We start from the raw sequence: 22,553 nt of genomic DNA, 5'->3' as shown, positions 1-22,553 counted from the left end.
GAAGACCAGCAGACTCTTAGGGAATCCAGTTTCTCTCTGGAAAGGACTCGAAGCCTTGCTGGGTATCGAGGAGTTGGAGGGGAGCAGAGCTGTGCTCAGCCCAATAGGATGTCCCACCGAAGGCTCACATCGGAAGGGAGGACACATCACCTTCACTTAAAAAGTAAGAACTCCCCACCATGCTGGAGTTTGGGGGAATGGGAGGAAAAGATGGTGGTGGGAGGATGAAGCCAGAAGAACCCGTCCCACAGGCTCGGGATGGGTGGGTGAGGCGGAGGCTCCCTTGGATGCCAGCTGACTTGGCCCATGTCAGCTCCTTCCCCCCAGAGACAGGGAGGGCTGGGGGCGGTGGAAGGGAGGGGGGTTGGCTTAAGAAAACACAAACAGGCTAGGGAAGGGGATTATGGGGCAGAAGACTCCGGGACGGGAGGGGCTCAGAAGGGAGGACATGCAGAAAAAACAGGCCGCGGTGAAGGTTGCCCAGCACTGCATGGGGGTGGGAGGGGGGAGGCAGGAGGAGGAGGCAGGAGGCAGGCCCTGGGCTCTGACACCTGGCCCTTGGCCTGGGCTGAAGCCCTGTAAAATCCAGCAGTGGAAATGAAGAGGGAAAGCACTTCAGCCAGGAAAGGACTCCTCCAGGCCGCAGAAGGGAGAAGGGAACCTTCCTCAGGCTCCCTGGAAACCACTCAGGACTCAAACTGAGGCCGTTTCAGCCCCAAAACCACCTTGACTGGTGTTCAGAGCTGAGGAGACTTTTCTTTTTCCTTCAGTTTTTTTCCTCCTTGATATTTCTCCTCTGCCTTATCGCCCCAAGCCTTCTCTCGACTCAACAAAAGAGGGACAATGGAGAAAGGGGAAGAGACAAGAGGTGGGGTGAAAATGGTAACACGCGCATGGTTTGGAGCTGGGCAGTTTTCTCCCAGGGCAGCCGCGGACAACCTGACTTGCACACAGCCCTCGGCCCGGCTGCCAGGCTGGCCCAGCGCCATATGAAAATGTGGGTGGGGTCCCTTGTGCAAGAATTACCAGGCATTTCAAGACGGCGATGGGAGAGAGTAAACCGAGCATGGGACCCTGCTTGGCAGGGGACCCCGGGTGACTGCACGGGTGCCCCTCGGAAGGCACTGTCCCAGGATGATCTCAGGGCCTGGCGGCACCGGCCAGGAAGAACCAGATCCCAGGCTCAGCCTCTCCCTGGGGCAGCCTGGGGACAGAAGCGTGCCACCCAGAGAGCAGGGAACTTGGCAGCCCCTTGCACGTGTTGGGGAGGGAGGGGCTTGTTCCGGGACATCTGGAAGAGCAGCAGAAAAGGGACACCTGAAGGCCTGGGGAATGGTTCTTTTTGCTGTGTGAGGGTCAGGCGAGGAGAAATCAGCTCCAGATCTCGTGGCACTGGGGCAAGTGGGGCCTGGGGAGAGAAGGGAGCAATTCTAATGACTGGGGCCCCAACTTCCTGCAGTGGGCATGGTCCCAGGGCATTCAGACCCAGCAGCTGCCGTCCTGCTGCTTAGGAAGATAGACCCGGACGGGGCAAGGATCCCTATTCGTCCCTGTCACATTCCCAGCTCTGGGCTTTACAGTTTCCAGAGTGAGGAAGAACAAGAGCCAGGACTCGTCCCACGAGACCCTCCGGGAAACAGTGCCAAATGACCAGAATGACAGTGGACCATCTTAGAAGCTTCTGCGGTCTCTCCCAGGGCCCTAGGGCACCACAGGAGGGAGGCCGTGGTACCTGAACAAGGCCGGATGGGTAGATAGAAAGACCAAGGGCTGAGGGATGGGTGACAGATTCACTCTCTTATAAATTACTATGTGACCTTAAGATGCTTGACCAACTCTGAACCTTCACCTCATCTGCGAAAACAGGAAAACAAGGACTGTCCCCTTGCTCAACTTCCCAGACACCTGTCCCAACCACAGAGCTCCTCTGTACTTCCTTCCCTTGGCCAAGAGAGAAATCCCTGCACGATGGTCACCATCAGGGGACTGGAGGGAGGCCAGAGGCCTGGGGTCAGTCCTGCTCAGGCTCTCGCTAGCTGTGCCATCCCTCACCGGACATGTTTCATTAACACTTACCACGTGCCTACCACGTGCCTACCACGTGCTGGGTGCTGAAAGCATAAGAGGGAAGAGAACATGGACGGACCTGCCTTGACTGGAAGATGGCTGTGGGCCCCGGGAGACAGTGTTCTCAGCAGAGGGAACCCAAGTGCGAAGACTCTGCTGCTGCAGGGGGAGGCAAAGGGACCAGTGTGACCAGAGGCTCCAGGTGAGGCCGGGGAGGTGGGAGGACACAGATCAGGCCATTCTCCTAAGATCACTGGGAACCCCATGGAGAGCATCGCGGGCTAGAGGCGAGGGTGGGTGAAGGAAGCGTCTCCTAGGCAAGCAGGCCAGCCCCTGCGGGGCTGCAAGGGGATGATGGCAGCCTTCCAATATGGCTGTTGGGTTGTCCCATGTGGGAACGTGGTGGATGTTTTTCACGAGCACAGACAGAGGCCTTCCTGGGCTGCTATCGGCAGATGGGGGCCCTCACCCCCAGTCTCCCTCCAAGAACAAAAACAGCACCCACAACAAAAAAATCACCTCTCGTCCTTAAAACAGCATAAACGGAAATAAGAAGGGGAAAGCTCAACTTCTCTTTCCCAATCTTCCCATCTGAACCCCAAAGGGGTCATTTTCTAGACTCCTCACTCGGGATGCAAGCTCCACTTTACGCTTCTCAGACATGAACCCTCCCCCATATTTTCCAGACCCTCCTCCTTCTCCTTCCTGCCCGGAAAACACCCGACCTGGTTCTCCAGCCAATGACAAGTATCCTCATCTTATTAGGTAACTCATGCTCCTCTGGGACTTCAGAAAAGGAGGAGAAGGCCCAGAAGGGTGGCCTAGCTCAGGGACCCAGAAGAGAACAGCAGTTGGGGAAGAGGGAGACCTGACCCCATGTCTGCTGTAGGGCAATGGGGTCACCGCCAGCCTGAGCAAGGGTGACACTGGCTGCCCCAGGGAGCAGCTCAGACCCAACGTTGTGACGTTTGAACTTGTTACAGAGATGGAGGCACCGGAGCCATCTTTTGTGGCGGGGGAGCGGGGGGTCCCTGACCACATCTCTGTTTTGTGGGAATCGTGCACCCCGACCCATTGGATTGGGTTCCCTGAGGCCATATTTATATACTTGACTGAAGGTCACAGCTGACTGGCAAAGGAGAGTTGGGCAGCCAGGGCTAGACTAATCCAGTGCCTTCCCCTGAGTGGACACAGCTCTGAATCCTACGACTTCTGGCTGAGGAACCTTGGACCAGCACACATGTCCTGGGTTCCTGTTTCTTCACCTGGGAAATGGGAATAGCAACACCGACTACCTACAGAGCAATCCTCTGGATGATGTGATTCAGAGCACAGCACACAAAGTCCTGGGCCTGCACCCGGTACCTAGTTCATCTTCCTACTGTTGATACAGAATGGGGAGGAAGAGGCAACCATGGGGGTCATTTCTCGGTGGAAACACATGAGCTGCGTGTGTGATGCCACATTTGGCCACGTGCAAACCGAGGAAATGCACGCAAGTCTGCAGAGGGAGGGGGAGAGACAGAGACACTCGGTCCAAGAGACACCGGGCAGGGTCTTCCCGGGGTCGGAGAAACAGGGAAAGACCAGCAGGTGGTGAGAGGCTGGCAGCTTTGGGGTCTAACGTGGTCTCGCTTCCCCCTGTAGACTTGCGACGCCCAGCTGTCCCTGGGGAACCTTCTAGTGACTATAGTCTGGCTCCACTCACCTGCAGGGGGCGCTTGCTGTCACGTGCTCCTTGTGGCTCACGGGTCAGGAGGGAGCATGTCTGCTCCCTGAATGACAGGACCTTGGTTCTCTCGTCCCCCCCTCCCAAGCCACGTCCCCCCACAGCTGGGATCCCAGCACGGAGCACAGCCTTACAGGTGCAACAAATGAACACACGCGCTAAGGAACAAGAATAATGACACTCTAGCATAAGAGCTGAGCTAAGGTGCCCAGGTCACCCAGTCCCATCCCTGTCCCATAGGGTCTCTTCCTAACCCAGCCTGGTGGCCATGTCACCAGGGGGCCTCACCCACCTGTAGGATGAGCAGCATCTGGACAATGGACGGGGGCGGTGGGGACCGGGCCAGCAGCAGCACATCCCCCAGCTTCACCTTCAGCAGCACCAGGTCACGGAAGCCCAGCAGGGAGATCTGACGGATGGTCAGCTCCTGGCCCTGGAGAGGAGAGAGGGGGCAGCACTGAGAGGTGAGAGCCAGCTGGACAGGCCACCAACACTGGGTCCAGGACACCCAGTATGAACAGAACACCAAGATGGGACAAGACGAGGTATGCGCAGAACTTGGGGAGCAGGGGGAACGCTGCCAAAGAGTTAAAGACTTGGCTCTGGTCCTCCCCAAGGAAAGCTTTGTTTACAGTAAGGTGTGACTCAACCTGCCTAAGTGACCCAAGATGACACAAGACACATAAATGGGGACCGTGCTGTCATGGGTTTGGTGGGGGGGGCAGGCAGGAAGGAGGAAGAGAGAGGAAGATGGGGGGAAACGAGAAAAAAGATCAACCCCCACCCCTTCCAGGCTGCTTCCTCAACTCTGTTCAGTATGTGAGCACTTAGCCTGCACCAGGCCAAGAAGGAAAACGCAGGGACGAGTCTGACCACGCAGGGTGTGGGTGGGGGGTGGAAATAACTAATAATCCTAAGAGCTGACAATTTACCGAGCTCCAGGTGCTAGGCAGGACTTTGAATATTTTAGATGGAACTAACACAATTAATCCCCACCCTTCGCGATAGGTACTGGTATAAAACCTACTTCACACACGAAACCCCTTGAGCCCAGAGTTATGGTTCTAGCCCCAGGGTAGAGCCGGATCTCAAACCTTAACTCTTTGATTTTAGGGCTCCCAAAGTTTCTCAAAGCAGAAAGAGAAAAGAAGGTCTCTCCCCTAGATTCCCCTCTGCACGTATACACATAGCACACACCAAAAATGGGCTGCTCTTGGCGGAGCCAAGGAGAACAGAAGGGACCTGTGAAACAGGATGTCACTTTTCATCCCTCAGGTCCGCCAAGGCTTAAGGAAGATCTACATTTACTAGAACTCCTCAGGGTTTCCCAGAAACACATAGAGTGCTTTTGTTTTCCCCTCATCCCCTCCTCTTTGCCCGCTTTTGTCCCCAGAGATACACACAACCGCCCCTAGCACTTTCCAGGCTTGGGTCAAACACCCCTTCTTTGACTGCCTTCCCTGCATGTCTCCAATGGCAGCGGTGCTCCCCCCAACTTTGCCTTTTCCAAGGCAATACAGTCCACACTGACCTCTGACCTCGTAACTATCTGTACCCTCGCTTCATCTCCCAAGTTCCTTTCGCATTCTAAGGAAGGAAAATGAAGGCAAGCTTCCACATCCTTGAACACAGTAGGTCTTCAAAACCCCGTCTGTCCACAGAGGAACTAGGTCTGACACAGACACCTCCACAGACAGGGGCTCTAAGGAGGATCGAGCTGACCTGACAGACATCTGGGTGTGTTACTATCAGCAATGAGGACCCCTAACTCTGGGCCTCTCGAGGTGGGGTGTCTGGGTCTGCAGCAGCACTTGGGAAACTGTGTGGGGGACAGGGGGTGGACAGGGGCAAGTCAACTATCACTGGAGCTTGTAATTTTCCAAGAGAAGCAGCTGGTAACATCCCAGACCCAACAACTGGGATCCCGCCTGGATATATGTCAGTGAGGGCCCTTCTTGGCCATCTGGTGACTGTACCAAGGCCACGTCCACTCAGATGCCACACTCCCATTCTAACCCATCCGGATACCCACACCTTGGAATTCCGTGCTCATGGGGTCCTAAGACAGACACTCAGGTGTACACACCCCCTCCAGTAGAGTTGCCAAATAAAACGGAGAATGTCCAGTTGAATGTGAATAATTTTTTAGTAGAAGTATGTGCTAGATTTTGCATTATTCATTGTTTATCTGAAATTCAAATTTAACTCAGTATCTTATAATATTATTTGCTAACTCTGGCCACGCTACCACCCAGGCTGGTCTTCTTAGGACCCAACACGGGCCTAGGAGTGACCATTACCGGGAGGGGGACGTCTGTGGGGATCGGAGCTGAAATGACCCCATACACACTCCAAACCCTCTCAGAGGGGCACAGGACGGAGCTGAGGAAGGGATGAAGAGACCAGTGAGCTAACGGTCAGAGCTCTTCCTGGAACTCCTCAGGGCAGGCCAGAAATGGGATACGAACTCTGTAGGCATAACCTCCCAATTTTTAGATATTGATATATATTTAACGGAATTCCAAGTTCCCATGCAACACCATCCAGAGCAAGAAAAGCATGTGGGCCCTTATGTCCAGCTCACGTCATTGCCAAGGGCTGTGCTCCTGCGGGGCCCCACACCCACCCTTCAACAAAGCCCCCATGAGATCTGCACCTTCACCCCAGTGGGCAGACCGGGTGCAGGATAAATGGAGGATAGAGATGTGAATCTTGGGGAGAACAATCTATCAGTCAACCTGACTGCAGGGGTGTCCATTCTGACCGGGCAGTGACCAGTCCTGTTATCAGCCTCTGCAAGAAGGTGGAGGAAGTCAACTCAAGTGTTAGAATAAGCTCTGGTCCCAGAGTAAGAATACCAAGGAGATGCTGCTCATTCTTCACTGGAAGTCCCATATTTTGCAGATGAAACAGAGCTCTGTGCAGAGAAATGAAACGAGTTTGCCCAAGCCCAGCTACCAGTGTCCTTTCTGCTCCCTCCTGTGGCTACTCGCCTTCAGGCATCCATGCTTTATGGAAGGCAAGCAACATGATTCCCTTCCCACAATCTGGGACAGCAGCATCCGTGGGCTTCAAAGAAAGGGAGGGGGAAGAAAAGAGAAAAGAGAAAGGTCTCCCTGCCCCATCTTCTCTACTTCTAAAACAAACCGCTCCAAGAATATACAGGCAGACTCAAAACCAAGAGCGTGACGAGAGCCTACAAATTGCTGGTTAAGCGGGCACTCTCCCTTTGCTTGAGGTTAGATGCTAAACATAGACCAGAGAGCCCTCCAGAGAGCGCCGAGGTCCTTAGCCAACTCAGGCGCCCAACGTCCTGCCTCTGCCCCGTTTACCAGGAGGCCCCAGCTGGCCAAAGGCCAAGGAAGGAGACAGTGCCGAGGCCGGCAGGAGGTCGTTCCTCAGTGAGACTGACCTGAACTGGATAAAATATTGCCTGCAGGGTGGGGAGAGTCTCAGTGAAGAAGTGGTCCCACACTTCAGCCAGAGCCTCAATGCGATTTTCACCTACACGAGGGCGAGAAGGTGGGAGGGGAGAAAGAAAGAAAAGAATTTGTCATTACTTGCAGGACAGGCAGAGACAGTCCCGTGTCAAATGCAGCATGGGGACAGGGATATAGAAGAAGCTCATTATCTACATTTGCCCTGGGAGGCATTACTACAAGTAAATGTGGGATTAGATGGGAAGACTTCACGGAAAAAAGACAAATATGTCTTCTATCCCCCATGCCAGAAAAGGGAGCTGAAGTTTGGAAATCACATGACAATTGGTGCCATCATGGGAATGGTTACAACATTCTCGGGCACTGTGCTAAACAACTTATCTATAGGCCATTTCATGAGTAAACTCTATGACTTCATTTTATAGGCTCAGAGAGGCCAAGGGTCTAGCTCAACATCACACAGCTAGAAGGCAGAGCTGGGATGCCAGAACCCATGCTCTTGACAGAGTTAATCTGGGAGGATCATGGGCACAGTTATTTACCGTTTTCATTTTCTAATCATGACAACACTGTTTTTGGTTTTTTTGTTTTTTAAATTCTGGATTCGAGCTATCAGTACAGGGAGAAGAAAGAAGGACCTAGAAAGTACCACTTCCACCCACTGGTTTGCAATAACCACAGGCCAGGTGGAGGGTGGGGCGTAGACAGCACACTCTGCAGTGGTCACCTGCAAGACACTGGACCCACCTGATGCTGCGCCTACTCTCCCCCCTGGGACCCAGAAGGCTGACCATGGTCAGGCACCAGTCCCGGGCTGCCTGTACACGGGTCACCCCAATGCCACCGGAAGGCAGTGCCAGAAACTTTGCAACTGCAGGAAGGCGGGCACGGGCAGAGAGAGGGGCCCGCACAGTGGCTGTTTTTTAATGACCTACATGACAGAGCTGATTGAACACTGTCTTTGCTCATCTGAAGCAGAGAAACTGGGTCAGCCAAGATTAGACACCGAGAGATGCGTTTGGCAAAACACTGCCAGTTCCACTGAGCAGATCTTGAAAGATTCATTTAGCATCTTCCGCCTATTAATTTAATGGATATAAAAGCAGTGGCTGGGAGAGAGAGCAGAGCAAGGGCATAACTAGCAGTGAGCAGGGCCCAAGATGTGCAGAGTTTGAAAGGTCAGAGAGAAACACACTAGGGGGGAAAATGCAAATCCATAGCACTCTTTAATTTCCCTCCTGGACTGCTAATTACAGTCGGTTGGAATTGCTTATTGACTTCTCCGTCCCCTCCACTAGAACGGGAATGAGCGCATGAGCCCTGTCCGTCCTGCTCACCATTATTATTTCTAGTGCTTAGCACAATGCCAGACAGATCAATAAATCCATTTTTAGAAATCTTTCAGTAAATGAATGGCAAGGATCAAGTGTTTAAGTTTTCCCAGATGCTAAGTCCGGTGAATGAAAGGAGGTTACCATTTAATCCAAATATGGGACAGGGCAGAACAGGACTAAATAATTCGCTCCGACATTTTCCTTTGCTCTTAGATCAAGAAAACCTCTACAAAATGGGCATTCTGGTGGGCAGGGGCAGGAGTCTGTTTCCTTCTTCTGCAACCTTACCCTTGACCTTTCCCTTTGACCTTTGGGCCCTACTATATGGATATTACCTCAGCCCTTAATGCTCACCATGATCCTTCAAACCACAGGGCTTTTGCATGTGCTAGTCCCTTTGCCTAGCCTGTTCTCCAGCCCCCACTCCACTCTTTGCCTGACTTACATCTGTCTGTCCCTCTAGTTTTAGCTCTAATACTGCCTCTATAGCAAAGTCCCGCCCACTGGTCAAACCTTCCCCCTATGGTCTATAGTCTTGGTACCTGTTGCAATTACAGTTTTATATTTGATGATGATTTGATAAGTATCTCTCTCCACCACTGGTTGTGAGCTCCACAAGGGCCTGGAATCCTACAATGGCTTTGTTCAGCACAGTGTTCCCAGCACCTAGCAAAGTGCCTGGTACGTAGTTGACCAAAAATCAATGTCTGAATGCACATATCTTTTCAAACACAGACTATGCTAGTTCACAGCAGGGAGGAGTTGAGGAGGTCAAAAGGAACATCTGAGATGTTAGCTCTCATCCTGGTACCCAAGAACAAGGTGAACCCAACACCTGGATAACGTCCTTCCCAGGAGAAAGGGCTCCTCCAGCTCCTTTACTGATGGCCTGTATCCTAAGCCTTCTACGAGGCAGACAAGCAGAGGCCTTCTGGAAATGGAGGAAGGGAAGGGGACCCCTGCAGGTCAGTGCTGGTGCCAACGGACTCCCCTCTACCACCAAGACAGAACGCTGGTCGGCACACGTGGCAATCCCTCCACCCAGCAGCAGGAAGGCACCTCTCCTGGGAACCTGGGTCTAACTGCTGCTTTCACACTTCACAGAGTAATGGACGTTTTGGAAAGCATTCAGAGGAGAACATCAGACAGACACAGGCTAACAAAACAGGGTAGCCCCGAGGAAGAGAGTTACAAGGAGGGGACTTCACCTTCAGAAAACAGCCCAGAGGACTCAGCTTCCTGCAAAGATGAAGGGCGACTGGATGGAAGGTTCTAGATAGACACCCTACAGACACTCTCCTCTTAATGGGCCACGGGAGTTTTGACCGCCGCACGTCTACAGAAGGGGAATGAGAAACTCCTCACGGTCAAGGTTGCTAAAGCTTGGGGAAATGTCACTGGAATTATCATGACAGAGCCTGCCCAGAGAGGAGCTGTGTGTGTTGGTTCTGCAGCCATTATGCTGCAGGTGCATAAACAGGGAGGTCTGTTCTGTGAAAGGATGGATACTATCCGTGGTTTCTGAGCTACGTTTTATAGCCAGAGGATCCGGAGCACCTGGGTGGCTCAGTGGGTTAAGCCTCTGCCTTTGGCTCGGGTCATGATTTCAGGATCCTGGGATCGAATCCCACATCGGACTCTCTGCTCGGCAGGGAGCCTGCTTTCTCCTCTCTCTCTCTCTCTCTCTCTCTCTCTGCCTGCCTCTCTGCCTACTTGTGATCTCTGTCAAATAAACAAATAAAATCTTAAAAAATAGAGCCAGAGGATCCTTTTAGCCGAATAAAATATTTCTTGGAGGTGCAGTACATAACATAAAAAGTGGGGATGTTCGGAAGATAGGCTAGGCCCTTACAGGTTTTCCACAGGCCCCTTGGCTGTGCAATAGAGCCGCTCAGATGCCTGGATGAGAGCAGACCCGGGGAGAACGCCCGGCCCACTGCCCCGTAGGGCACTTGTGGGGGCAGAGGCACAGAACCGCAGATGACCGGCATTCCTGAGCCTTTACTCTATATGTATTTATGGCGAGCATCACTCAAATGAGAGGCCCTGAACTTCCCTTTAAAAGCACCATACAGCTCCAGTTTCACTCGATATCCTTTTCATGAAGCTGGTTTTCCACGTTTCCAGGAGCTTGTGATAACTCTCCAGATGACTTCCAAGCAAATACCATGGCCACAGACCATGTGCTTCTCTTCCCTCCCTTTCTGAGGCAGCCACCTACCACGCTGGTGTACCAGCCTGACCCCAACATGCAAAAGGGGCACAGACTTCTTCTCGTCAAGGCCAGTCACTTAAAAATAAGGCCTTGGCCAGGGGGGGGGCGGGGGCCACCTAAGTGGCTCTGTGGGTTGAACATCTGACTCTTGAATTCAGCTCAGGTTATGATCTCAGGTTGTGACATCGATCCCTGAATCAGGCTCAGCACCAGGTGTGGAGCCTCTTAGGATTCCTTCTCTCCCTCTCCTGCCCCTCCTCCCTGCTTGCATGAGGGGGCAAAAAAGGGCACACCCTCCTGCCCGCCATGTCTGTGTCCAGTAGTAAATCTGTAGTAGTAGATTTGACCTCCAGTAGAAGTTTCTAGGCTAGAGTAGTGGAAAAAAAAAACAAACCCATCTGTGGACCTACTACATGCCAGATAATGGGGTTACACCTATTATATTCCCTACACTCCCTTTCAAAATTGTATCGTTTTAAAAATGATTAAAAAAAAAACCATGCAAAGAAACTAGAAACTTGCCAAAAGTCCTCCAAGCAACAGGTGGTGAGCTAAGATCAGGCCAGCTTCTCAGGATCCGGAGTCATGGGGTTGGCCAATTCTTGCCTTGGTCCCACCTCCCACCTCCATTCGGTGCCTCTCCATCCTGTCCCATGGGCTCTAAAACATTTTAAGTCCAGGAACCTTCCTTTGCCCATCAAATCAGACCTCATTCAGCAGGTACCTGCCTGGTATACAGTCCCCCAAATGGGTAGGGGCCTCCTGTCATAGAAGACCTCAAGAAACATGAAAAAGGCCAATTGAGAATAGCCTGAATCAGACCAGAAGGAGCGGCGTGGCAGGATCTGTAGTGTAATTAATCCCTTCCCAGGAGACTGCCAGCATGCACCCGGTGAGAACCCTCAACAAGGTCTCTGAGAAGACCACCCCGATTCCACAGGACTTCTCAAAATATGGATCAGACTCGCACTGCCACGAGCGACCGACTGCAGGCGAGTGCGGCCGCCTGGCTGGAGGAGACACGGTCAGCGTGAATCACTCCCTTGGAGCCTGCCACTTTTGGACAGAAGCATTTCAGCTGTCCAAACACCAAAGGCTGAGTCACAGAGCCCGCTATACGTGGGCTGCCTTGTACTTGCCTTCACACAGCTTAATCTTCTCCTCCACGAACAACAGGCCTTTTGCAAGAAGCTGGTTCTGTCAAGAGAGAACGAAGAACACAAGGGTTGGGCTGCTGCACAGAGTGACAAAACCTTCTTCCACTTCCAGTGGCTGAGGGCGCCAGGTTCTAGGCACTGGCAGGCTTGTCAAGCCTCCAAGTCTGAGGAGACTTTTGTCCTCTTGGAGGATCAGGCTTCGGGAGAAGTCAGCAAGATATCCTGCAGCAAAAGAGAGAGACAAGAGCCAAACCCAACCACCATCCCATCCCTCCAAGCAGGAAGGAGGTAGGCCTCACGCTTGGCTGGCCCTGTGGCACCCAATATCCTTTGAGCCCTTAATCTAAACTCAGAAGAGGGAGTGCTGAGGTAATGGGAAATTAGGCAGAAATAATATTTTTTTAAAAAGATAAATTTAGGGGTTCTCACGCTAGCATGAAAGAGACTGTGTGCAAAACTTCAACCAGCTGTATGTGTCCGTCAGTGAGCGTGTGTGTGTTAAACTGTGGAAAGGGAGAATAAGGTTAAGTCCTTTTTCTTTTCTTTTCTTTTTTTTTTTAAAGATTTTATTTATTTGACAGAGAGAGACACAGTGAGAGAGGGAACACAAGCAGGGGGAGTGGGAGAGGGAGAAGCAGGCTTCCTGCTGAGCAGAGAGCCCCACGTGAGGCTCGATCCCAGGACCCTGGGACCATGACCTGAGCCGAGGGCAGATGCCCAATGACTGAGCCACCCAGGTGCCCAGGTTAAGTCCTTTTTTAATTGTACCTAACAACTGTTGAGTGTTGTGTATGTCAAAGGGTTTACGGCCTTCATTTCACCTAATTCCAACCATCCCGAAAGTCTCCTCTGGTTGGTGCCATCACCCTTACTTGGCTGATGGTCAGGAAAGACATAGAGGGACAGAGCAGGGCTTCCTGGAGCCAGAAGCCATGTTCTCTCCACTCCGCTTTGCTGCCTTCTGGCAAGTCTTCCCACTCAGACCTCTTCCTTCCCTTGAAGGGCTACAGCGGGTCCCACAAGAAGTAGAACAGCCTCTCCACAGGTGACAAAAGCTCCGAGAGTGAGATGTGCTGGTGCCTCTCCACCTCACCCCATATTATCAGATTCTCAAAGGCCTATGTTTATGGCGTAGGGGGCCTGTGGGGATATGAATCCTACACAAAAAAACCAATGCATTTCTTAGTATACTCCTTTATAAAACCCTACATTGCCATGATGACAAGAGCACGCACAGCAGAGGGGAAAAAACTTAGATGTCAGATGGGTTCAAGTCCCAGCTTGGCCACATTCTAGTTGTGTGATCTCGGCCTTACTTTCCCTGATTCTTGAGTTCCTTATCTGTAAAATGGTACCCAACCAGCAATATCATAGAGTTCATGTAAGAATTAGTCACTGTAAATACACACACACACACGTGGTCTTTTTTATCCTTAGTATTCAGTGGCAATGGGCAGTGATGAGCACAGCTGCTCTTTGAGCCCATCTGTCTTCACAAAAGGAGTGGGAGGTAGAGAAAGTCTGTAACAAATGAGCCTACATCAAGTATATTAAAATATTTTTAAAAAGGAGCAACCACATTTCTGTGACTCATACATAAAAACCAAATGTCACAGATCCTATTAAATAAAACTCACAAGATATGGGTGCCTGGGTGGCTCAGTGGGTTAAGCGTCTGCCTTCGGCTCAGGTCATGATTCCAGGGTCCTGGGATCGAGTCCTGCATCAGGCTCTCTGCTCAGCTCCCTCTACTCTTTTCTCCTGCTCATGCTCTCTCTCAAACAAATAAAGTCTTTAAAACAAAAAACAAAAAACAAAAAAGATAGGACCCAACTTCAAAAAGTAGCTGGGCACTGTTTGGTTTCAAGATGGAACCCCAAATTCAAGTTAGAGCGACATCTTATGGGAGAGCACCAACTCTGCTGAAGGACGAAAAAAATCAATTCCTTTACAAAGAACAGGAACAAAGAGGTAATTAAGGTGAAACCCCAACTGCATCCTCTCCCTACCAGCCCAGCAAACGAATCCCAGCAGCTTCTGGGTCAGAAAGCAAGAAACCACCACGGCACCCAATTTAAGCTCTCAGAAGCAAGGCTCTGTGACAGCTGAGCTGGACAGGAAAGGGTTCCAGAGGAGCTTCCTGGTGGCAATCGCTCCATCAGCATGTTTCTGGGCAACTGGGGCCTCAAGTCCCTGCGTGGGTCCCTTTCACCCATCCGGATGAGGTTCTCAGAACATCTCTGGGAGCTCTGTGCAAGGGCTCCTGATGCCATGACTGCCTGTCACCACCTCTAATGCAGCACGGATGTCCCAGGCTTTTTCCAAAACGGCCCTACAAGCCTCAGAAAGCTCACGTCTCTGTGATGCACCCACAGATGAGATCCAGCCCCCCTCTGAAGGCAGCTTTCATGAGTGTGTTCCATCACCGCGGTCATGCACACGTTCGACGGCATGGGTGGGGGAGAACCGGAAGTACTGGGAGGTGGACAGAGAGAAACCTCGTCTAGGTCCTATCCTGAGTTAGTCAAAGAAATGAATTCAAACCCTATATCCTCTGTGCTAGGTCCTTAGGGGTGAGGAATATTTCTTAGTTTAGTGCCCGTGGCTCTGAGAAGTGTCCCAAACACAGCAGATGCTAATAGACATTAGCCAAGTGTCCATGTTGCCTGTTTGGGGGATAAGATCATGTTCAACTTTTAAGAAATCAAGACAAGAGATAAAATGTGTATAAGACGGGAGAAAGGGGAAAACAGTCTCCCTAAATTTGTTGACGTTTCTTCATTTGGTAAAAATTACTTTGTCTGGATCTTAAAGGATAAACTTCTTTAAAAGACGGCCCAGGCTCTCCTTCCTTCTCTCTCTTACATCTTCTCCCTTCAAGGAGACACTTGGGGAAAAAACAAAACAAAACATTTTTTCTTTTTCAAGGAAAATAAATTACTTGTGGATTATAGAGAAATGAAAAAGAAAATTTTCATTTTAAAATTCTCATGATAGGGGCGCCTGGGTGGCTCAGTGGGTTAAGCCTCTGCCTTCGGCTCAAGTCATGATCTCAGGTTCCTGGGATCGAGCCCCACATCAGGCTCTCTGCTCAGCAGGGAGCCTGCTTCCCCATCTCTCTCTGCCTGCCTCTTTGCCTACTTGTGATCTCTGTCTGTCAAATAAATTTTAAAAATCTTTAGAAAAATTCTCATGATACACAGCATGGCAATCCTTAACTTAGACCAAATAGAGCACCAAAAACAGGCTCAGGAAGGGATTGAAGGGAGCATCTAGTCATTCTGCCATCTCCCCAGCTCTGTGGTCAAAATCCACTGGTCACACACAGTTCTGATGGTATATGTGTGGACGTTTTCCAGGAAAGGAGTCTCCAGATTTCCTTCAGCACGTGTGCATGGAGGAAGGATCTTTGGGGCCAGCCTAGCCCACAGCCCCCACCCCCTTCCGAGAAGCACCTGTCATCCACTTAATGGACCTGTGCCCCACTGTGCAAGTTCATATCCCTTGACCCCAGCCTGTAGCATCGGCTTAGCCAGCTGGCCTGATTCCAACCCCACCCCTGCCCCGGGCCTCAGACTGAGCCAATTGTATCTCCTGGGAATCTGCAGTCAGGCAGGAGGTTAGGGTCCTGTGTGACTGCAGGCCTCATGGTCTGAAGGGCCTCCCACTTGGGTTTAGTGCCCTGCAGTTACCATTTCAATGCTTAATATTTTTATCTTTGAACTTGTGTATTGTAAGTGAAATTGGATAGGGCTATGGAGGACGTGCCAAGGCCTGGGGCCCCAGCTCCTTTGTAGTCCTGTCTCCTAGTACCTCCCCAGGAGGGGTTTTCAACATCTGCTCCCTGCGCACTGGTGGCTGACCCCGCTGCAGGGTCTTCTTCGCCCTCCCTACCTCCCACTATCCTCCCATTCCCGATGGTGGAAAGGGTCCGGCCGGTGGGCGCCCAGGCACAGGTGCAGGGAAGGGAGAGTTGGGTGCCTGCCTTGCGGCATCTCAGGGAGGGGCCTGGTGGCAGCCCTCCCCTCCCAGGGCTCACAGAATTGTGCCTCAAGTGCTGCTGGTTCAGCACGGGGTGGTGTGGGGGGGCCACCTTTGGCCACCCTTGATCTGTGTCCAGAGGGTGCAAAGGTTACAATCTCTTCAGAGGTCACTTGGCCACCATGGGTTACAACAGCAAGCCCACAGGAAGACTGATTTACCCACCCTGGCCATGACCAAATTTTTATTTTGCACTGGGCCCTGTAAATGACGAAGCCCGCCTTGTCTGTCGGTCACTTTACCTAAGGATATGCCACCTGACATCTGTGGGGCTTAAGGCTACTGAGACCTAAAAAAGTGGGGGAGGGGGGGAACCAGCATTGAACTGGGCATCCATTGTGCACAGCCTTTCTAGGCACCTGTTCTCCCTGGAACTCACCTCACTGCACTCCCGGCCCTCGACAAGAGCCCAACACCGGAAGGTACCGAGTATTTGCTCGCTGCGGGCAGTGTGGGGCCAGAGCTGGAAAGAACCTAACTTTTCTCTGGTCCCACTCTCCGCCCCACGGCAGCAGGACCACCACCTCCCCAGGCCTAAGGCTTCAAGCTAATAAAACACATTAAACAGCATCCACCTAGGAAACGACCTGGGACTTGGTACGAGGCTCCTGGTCACCTACTGCCTCACCCTCACCCCGAAAATGAACTTAGCGGTAGAATACATGACACTTTGTTGAAGTGGCAGACGCGGCTGGGTGTGAGAAACGGCTGACTTGTCTATGTTTTCTAAGGCATCAAAAAATAGGCTGCCCACAGAAAAGTGAGGTTCAGCTAGGAAAAATGCAAAAAACAAGGCTGTCTGGGGAAACGCACTAAAATCACCCAATCTTGAGTGGGCAGGACAGATTTGCCCCATTCTGCCAAGGGGATCATGGAGGACAGGCAGGAGGAAGCAGTGGAGGGCAGAGGAGAAGGTGGGCTTGTCACCAGTGCACACCTCCAGTCCACCCCCACCGGAGGGACTCAGGAAAACAGGGAACCCGTTAGGCTTGAGGGGTGGGGAGAAGGACATGGACCCCATCTTCCCAGAGGAAAGAACTTTCCACATAGCAGGAATTCTGTAGATGCTAAGGCCGCCAGCCACCCTCCACTTCTACTGCTTCAGCAGTGATGAGGATGGTGATGATGATGATGAGTTACTTACTGATTTTCACTCTTGTCAGGCACTGTATTAAACCCTCTGCACGCACTAGCTCATTATACCTTTGCCAGAAACGATGCCTGTTTTACAGTTGAAGAAATCGAGGCTTGGAGAAGTAACCAGCAAATGTGAGACCAGAACTGGCACCCAGGTTGGTCTGAATCCAAACCCAGGTCTTTCTCCCATTCTATGCCCCTGGTTTATTTTAGCAATAATAATAAAAAATACAAAGATACAAATCACCATATGCTGACTGTTCCCTCTATACCAAGCACTTTGCTTATATAACAACTCCTCTAGGAACCACAACAACCTTTTGAAGTCGGTACCATGAGTAACTAGCTTACCACTCAGAAAACTAGGCTCAGAGAGGTTGAGTGACATGCCTGAAGTCACCCAGCCAGTAAGGGTTCCAGCAAGGACCAGGATCCAGATGTGCCTGGGCAGAAGGGCTGGTGCTTTCAGCCGTCATGCTCTCCTGCCCTGGCACCTGGAGAGCCTGCTTACATCCTTGCCCACAGGGGAAAGCAGAGGAGATCTTCTTCCGGCTCACACACGCCGGGAGCAGTTGGCTTAGCCATCTCAGGTGAGGTCACTCGGTTTCACCACAAAGCCTCCATCCAGCTGGCTCATTCCTGCTGCCTGACCCTGCTAGCAGTGTCCCAAATTCTGCCTCTCCAAAAGTACTTTTTCACGGTCTCCCTCTCTGCGATCCACTCACTGTCTAGCAAGGCTAACACCTAGCTCCCAAACAGACTCCATTCCAAACGAGACATTCCTTCCGACCCCTAGAAGCACACCCCTCTGCCTCCAGAGAACTTGTGTTACCCAGCAATTCTACTCCACGCATGTTTCCAGTGATACCAAGGTCTACGGAGGCCCATGGCGCTGGCACCCAGCCTGTGATGGAAACGGTGGGCCACCTTCTTTTTTCCCCCCACAACTCTGAAAGTACAGTCATCATCTCTAAGGACGTCTGCATTTCCTGTGAACCTCAATACCTTCCTAGATAAGCAACGAGAAGGCTCATAAACATGACTCACCCCCAAGCCCAGAGGGTTCCTAATAAGCCAGTCCTGGTGTGTCTTTTGTGTGTGTGTTGTGTGTGTGTGTGTGCGTGTATGTCGGGGGCGTGATAAGACCAGACAGAAATCCCCAGCTGGAGTCCTGGTGTGTGTTTTGCATGTATGTGTTGTGTGTGTGTGTGTGTGTGTGTGTGTGTGTCAGGGGGCATGATAAGACCAGACAGAAATCCCCAGCTGGAGTGAGAAGAAGATTTAAAACTCGGTACAAATGCCAATGCTTCATTTAGCACTGCTTCAGGGGTCACTAAGAGGGTGTATTTGGGCTTTTAAAAAAGTTGTTTCACAAGGAAACTTGGAACAGTCCATGTCTGTTTCACTGGACACAAAACAAATAAAATTTTAAAACACTGAAATTTCTCTTCCATGGGGCATCCTTGAACATTTAAAGTACAATCCAGAAGATTTTTCTTCTGTGGCCAGATGGCCTGGGTTGGATACGTGCTCTGCCTTTTCCTAGCTGTGCGACCTTGGACGCCCTCCCTTCTCCAGGCTTTGGTTGCAGTATCTGTAAAACGGTAAGAACAAAATCTTCCTCATCAGCCATCAGGAGGAATAAGGGACATGGCCCAGGGAAAAGGTTTAGAGCGTCTCTCAGAAAGTGCACAGGCATCACAAGCACAGACTGCTGGGCCTGGGCCCACACTTTCTGCTTCTGTGAGTCTGAGGCGGGGCCTGAAAATTTGCTTTTCCAACACACTCGCAGGTGGCACTAAAGATGCCGGTCTGGAGACCACAGTCTGAGAAGCAGGGGCTTAAAACAAACAATGCCTGGAGCGTGAACGTGTGAAAATGTTATCCGTTGAAACTATTACTGCTTTCGTCCTCCTTAGAGCTCTTCACAAGCCTCAGAGAAAGCTGCCCTGGTGCTTTTCATGCCTAACAAATATTTCTCAGCCCTTCCAACTCAGCCTTTACTCCTCGTGGCCACAAAACGGCTGCAGTGTCCCCACATCCAAAAACCGTGTGCATTTCCAGCAGCCCCCCTCCACCTCCTGCCTGCCATCCCGCCTCCATCGGGGCCCTGAGCCTGGCTGCTGCCTGCTCTATGGGAAATCACCCAATTTCATACATAATGGTTTCCTGAAAACTCATGCAGAACGAGACACTTGCATGATATAAGGCAGAGTTCTGTTCCCGTAGAGCTAAGAAGGATTATAAAATCCCTAATTACACCTCATCTGCAGGTGACAGACTTCCAGCGTTTCATACCTACGTGTTCCTTGTTTCGCAATTGAACGTGCAGTACACCAAGGCCAATGGGGCTACACACCCGCCACATCCACGTGCCTGCTGAGTTTCCTCTTGATCTCAATTATATGAAGACTTACGGTTATCAATTTCACAGGACCCATCTTTTCCATTTATCTTCATAAAATCTGAGACAAGTACACTAAAAATATTCAAATAATTGCAGGGGTTTCAGATAATTGCTGAGGGGATGAAGTACGGCAGAGCACCTGACGGGTAACCCAGTGGGCTGGCAGGTGGCCCCCCACTGAGAGTAGCCGAAAGCATCCAGGGGTCCCTCTCACAGCCGCCAGACGGGTACCACTCCCTTCTCTCCCCTCACAGCAGCCAAGGAAACCCTCTGCTCCACCCCTCACCCCGCAACACTTACAAACTCCACAGTGCCTTTCTTCCACGTACTGGCCAACTCCGAAAGGCAACCCGCAACGATGTTCTCACCTAAGGGCATCGTCCCCTCCCCTCTTCCTTGTCTTTTCGCTGGAGCGCAGCCCACTTGTTCAACGCCCCATCCCTTGCTAGCCTCTATCCCCCTGATCCCTTTTTTCCATTTGGGGAATCCCACAGGTTGGAGAAGACTTCCCAGGCTCCACAAAGAGGAGCTGAAACCTTTCTTCTCTATTCCAGTTGGGTTTGGGGGGAAAAAAAAATCACACGCAAGTGATTTTCCCCACTCTTTTATCATCACTCCACCCAACTAGCTGTGGATTCCTACCGGTCCCATCTTTGCCCCCTACAAAATCTACTGATTCTGGGCCTCTTTGGAAGCCTTTACCATCCATGCAGGTTTTCAGTTAACGCTACATGGTGTAGGACCCATGTGGCTTCACCTACATCCCTATTGTGTCTGCGGTCTTCAACTCCACAGGGACCACGAAGCTTCCAGGGGTCTCCCCCCTCGGCTCTGCCAGGTGCCATAAGCCCTCAATGAACCTTCCCTGATAACGAGGCACTAAGGAGGAAACGGGCCCCCAGGGACTCTTACAGATATGGGTAACAGGGGGAGGTATTTATAGCAAATGCTACCAAGCCATCTATGCACGACTTTTTGGCATTAGGGTGACTAAACGTCCCCCTTTCCTAGGTACTAGCTCATTCAGAGCCACTGAGGATAGACGGAGTTTCTTTATCAGGTTTCACCAAAAGGAATTTCACTTTCTGGGCTTAGGGGGAAGCTTACAGCACGGCCAGCAGATACAGGAGCCCAGAAAATGCTCTCTGCAGCTTCTCCCATCCCCATGCCCCGCACCATTCAGGTGGTTAACCACTAATTAGGTGACAGAAAAACGCAGAGCATTTCCTATCATCAGTTCCCAAAGTTATAAGGAACCAATTATCCCACAGAGCTGTCTCCATGACACGGAGTTCCCCTGGGAAACCCCAAGTCTCCTTCCAGGAGCAATTCAAAACAGAGGGCAAAAGAAAAATTCAATACTGGTAAAGTCCAATTTTGGGAGGGCCCATGTCTTCTGGAAATCTACCTGTGCTTCTGTGGCTCAAAAGGCCTGTCTTCTGCATGTGCAGACACAAGATAAGCACTGTGTTTCCACCTGCTTCCCCTCTGCCTCCACCTCAGGTCATGGCCATCATTCTTCACTGAAGATACCCTTTCGTGACTCTTTCTTTAAAGCTACAACATGAGAATGTTTACTTTCAGACGCAGAGTCACAGAGAAGACTCTGCAAGTGGAGATGTCTGTGTTGGGGGTCTGGGTCCCAGGCGATGGGCGTCCATGGATAAACGCAGACAGCCAGGAAGGGGTCATCTGTCCACAGAGAGGAGCCCAGTGTGCCAAGAACCCATCCATCATCTTCCCAGGCAGCCACATCCACAGCGTTGGTGTCTTACCTGTCCACCCCTGGGTTCTGTTCCTTATGTGTACCCAGACCTTACCCCTCCTCCTTGCTGGAGGAATGTTCTTCCTGGAGCCCATTCAGACTTTCCTTCTTGAAACTACATCTGCCTGTTGAATGCGAAGGCTGGCCTCTAGAACCCTCCCTCCTGGATGCCCCTCCCCCTCCAGCCTCCCTCCTGGAGAGTTCTACTTGGCACGGCTGGCTTTGGGACCAGCCCATTTTTGAGAGATGCCTAGCAGGGGGCTCTTCAAACCCCGAATCTCTCTCCAACCACCTTCAGCCTTTGGCCATAGCCAGGGCAGCTTAAACGGTTAACTCTTTGCAGACTACTTTTCTTAAATCCATCCACTTTTTAAAACACACACATTTAAAAATGAAATTACAGCAACATCATTTGCCATAAATGGAATGTAACTCAACCATCAACTCAACACACACACACACACACACACACACACAAAAGTTGTGAAATCCTAATTAGTGTCCCTAGCTGAAGGTACTACATTTGAGGCCTGCTCTGTCTTCCTGAAACACCATCGCCAAGTTCCACAGATGTGTAAAAGACCCCGGCACAAACCAAGACCCTCTCTGGCACAATCGGCGGCACTAAAGGAAAAGGAAGGGCAACAGTTCCCAGACACGAAGGCAAGTGTTATTTAACACCCCTGTCTCCACCATCTAAAATCATCTACCTGCAGTAGACAACCCCTCCCTCTCTCCCAAGAAACTTTACTGAGCATCTACTCTACGCCAGGTACTTTCCAGGGGCTGGGGAACCAGACACCTTTTTTTATAAAGGGCTCCGCTCCTCTCGGAGACTTCAAACCTACACTTTAAAGAAACAGCTAGACAGCACCCAGGCTAGCTTTCCCTCCAGTCTAGCACGTTACACTAAGGAAAAACCCAGATTCAAAACTGTGAAAACCAGTTCCTACCCCACACCCCCAGAGACTCACTATCTGCCAAGCAGTTTGTCTGATTAAGCTCTCGATAGAAAAAAAAAAGACGTGTGGTTATTAGTTGTTTGGCATACTTTGTAAGCAGCATTAACCACCCCCAAAAACCTCAAGGCTTCCCAGATAAACAAGTCCCCACCCAAACGCCCTTCCCCACCCATCCTAGGGGTAAGCCCCCCATGCCAGAAGACAACTGACATTTAAAACCCGATTGAAACCACACCAAATGCTGTCTATTTTAAATGTCAAGGAGGAAGGCGGCCAGGCTGGCAGGTTCCTTCAGGACT

At 51.2% G+C, this 22,553-nt stretch overlaps 1 protein-coding gene across 16 annotated transcripts in view; it reads right to left on the bottom strand.

Annotated features, from left to right (window-relative positions):
• Positions 1–22,553, bottom strand: part of PRR5L (proline rich 5 like) — a 71,794-nt gene that overhangs the window by 11,702 nt on the left and 37,539 nt on the right. For all 16 annotated transcript variants that reach the window (XM_047691349.1, XM_047691340.1, XM_047691347.1 and 13 more), the window contains 3 exons: positions 11,925–11,982; positions 7,209–7,300; positions 4,089–4,229 (listed from right to left, as the gene is read on the bottom strand). In XM_047691349.1, coding sequence (XP_047547305.1) covers positions 4,089–4,229; positions 7,209–7,300; positions 11,925–11,982 — 291 coding nt within the window. The remainder of the gene's footprint in view (positions 1–4,088; positions 4,230–7,208; positions 7,301–11,924; positions 11,983–22,553) is intronic.

The sequence above is a fragment of the Lutra lutra genome, chromosome 10 (assembly GCF_902655055.1).
Source record: "Lutra lutra chromosome 10, mLutLut1.2, whole genome shotgun sequence".
NCBI lineage: Eukaryota > Metazoa > Chordata > Mammalia > Carnivora > Mustelidae > Lutra > Lutra lutra.
The sequence above is the reverse complement of the archived record's forward strand: the minus strand, read 5'-3'. Positions and strand labels throughout refer to the sequence as shown.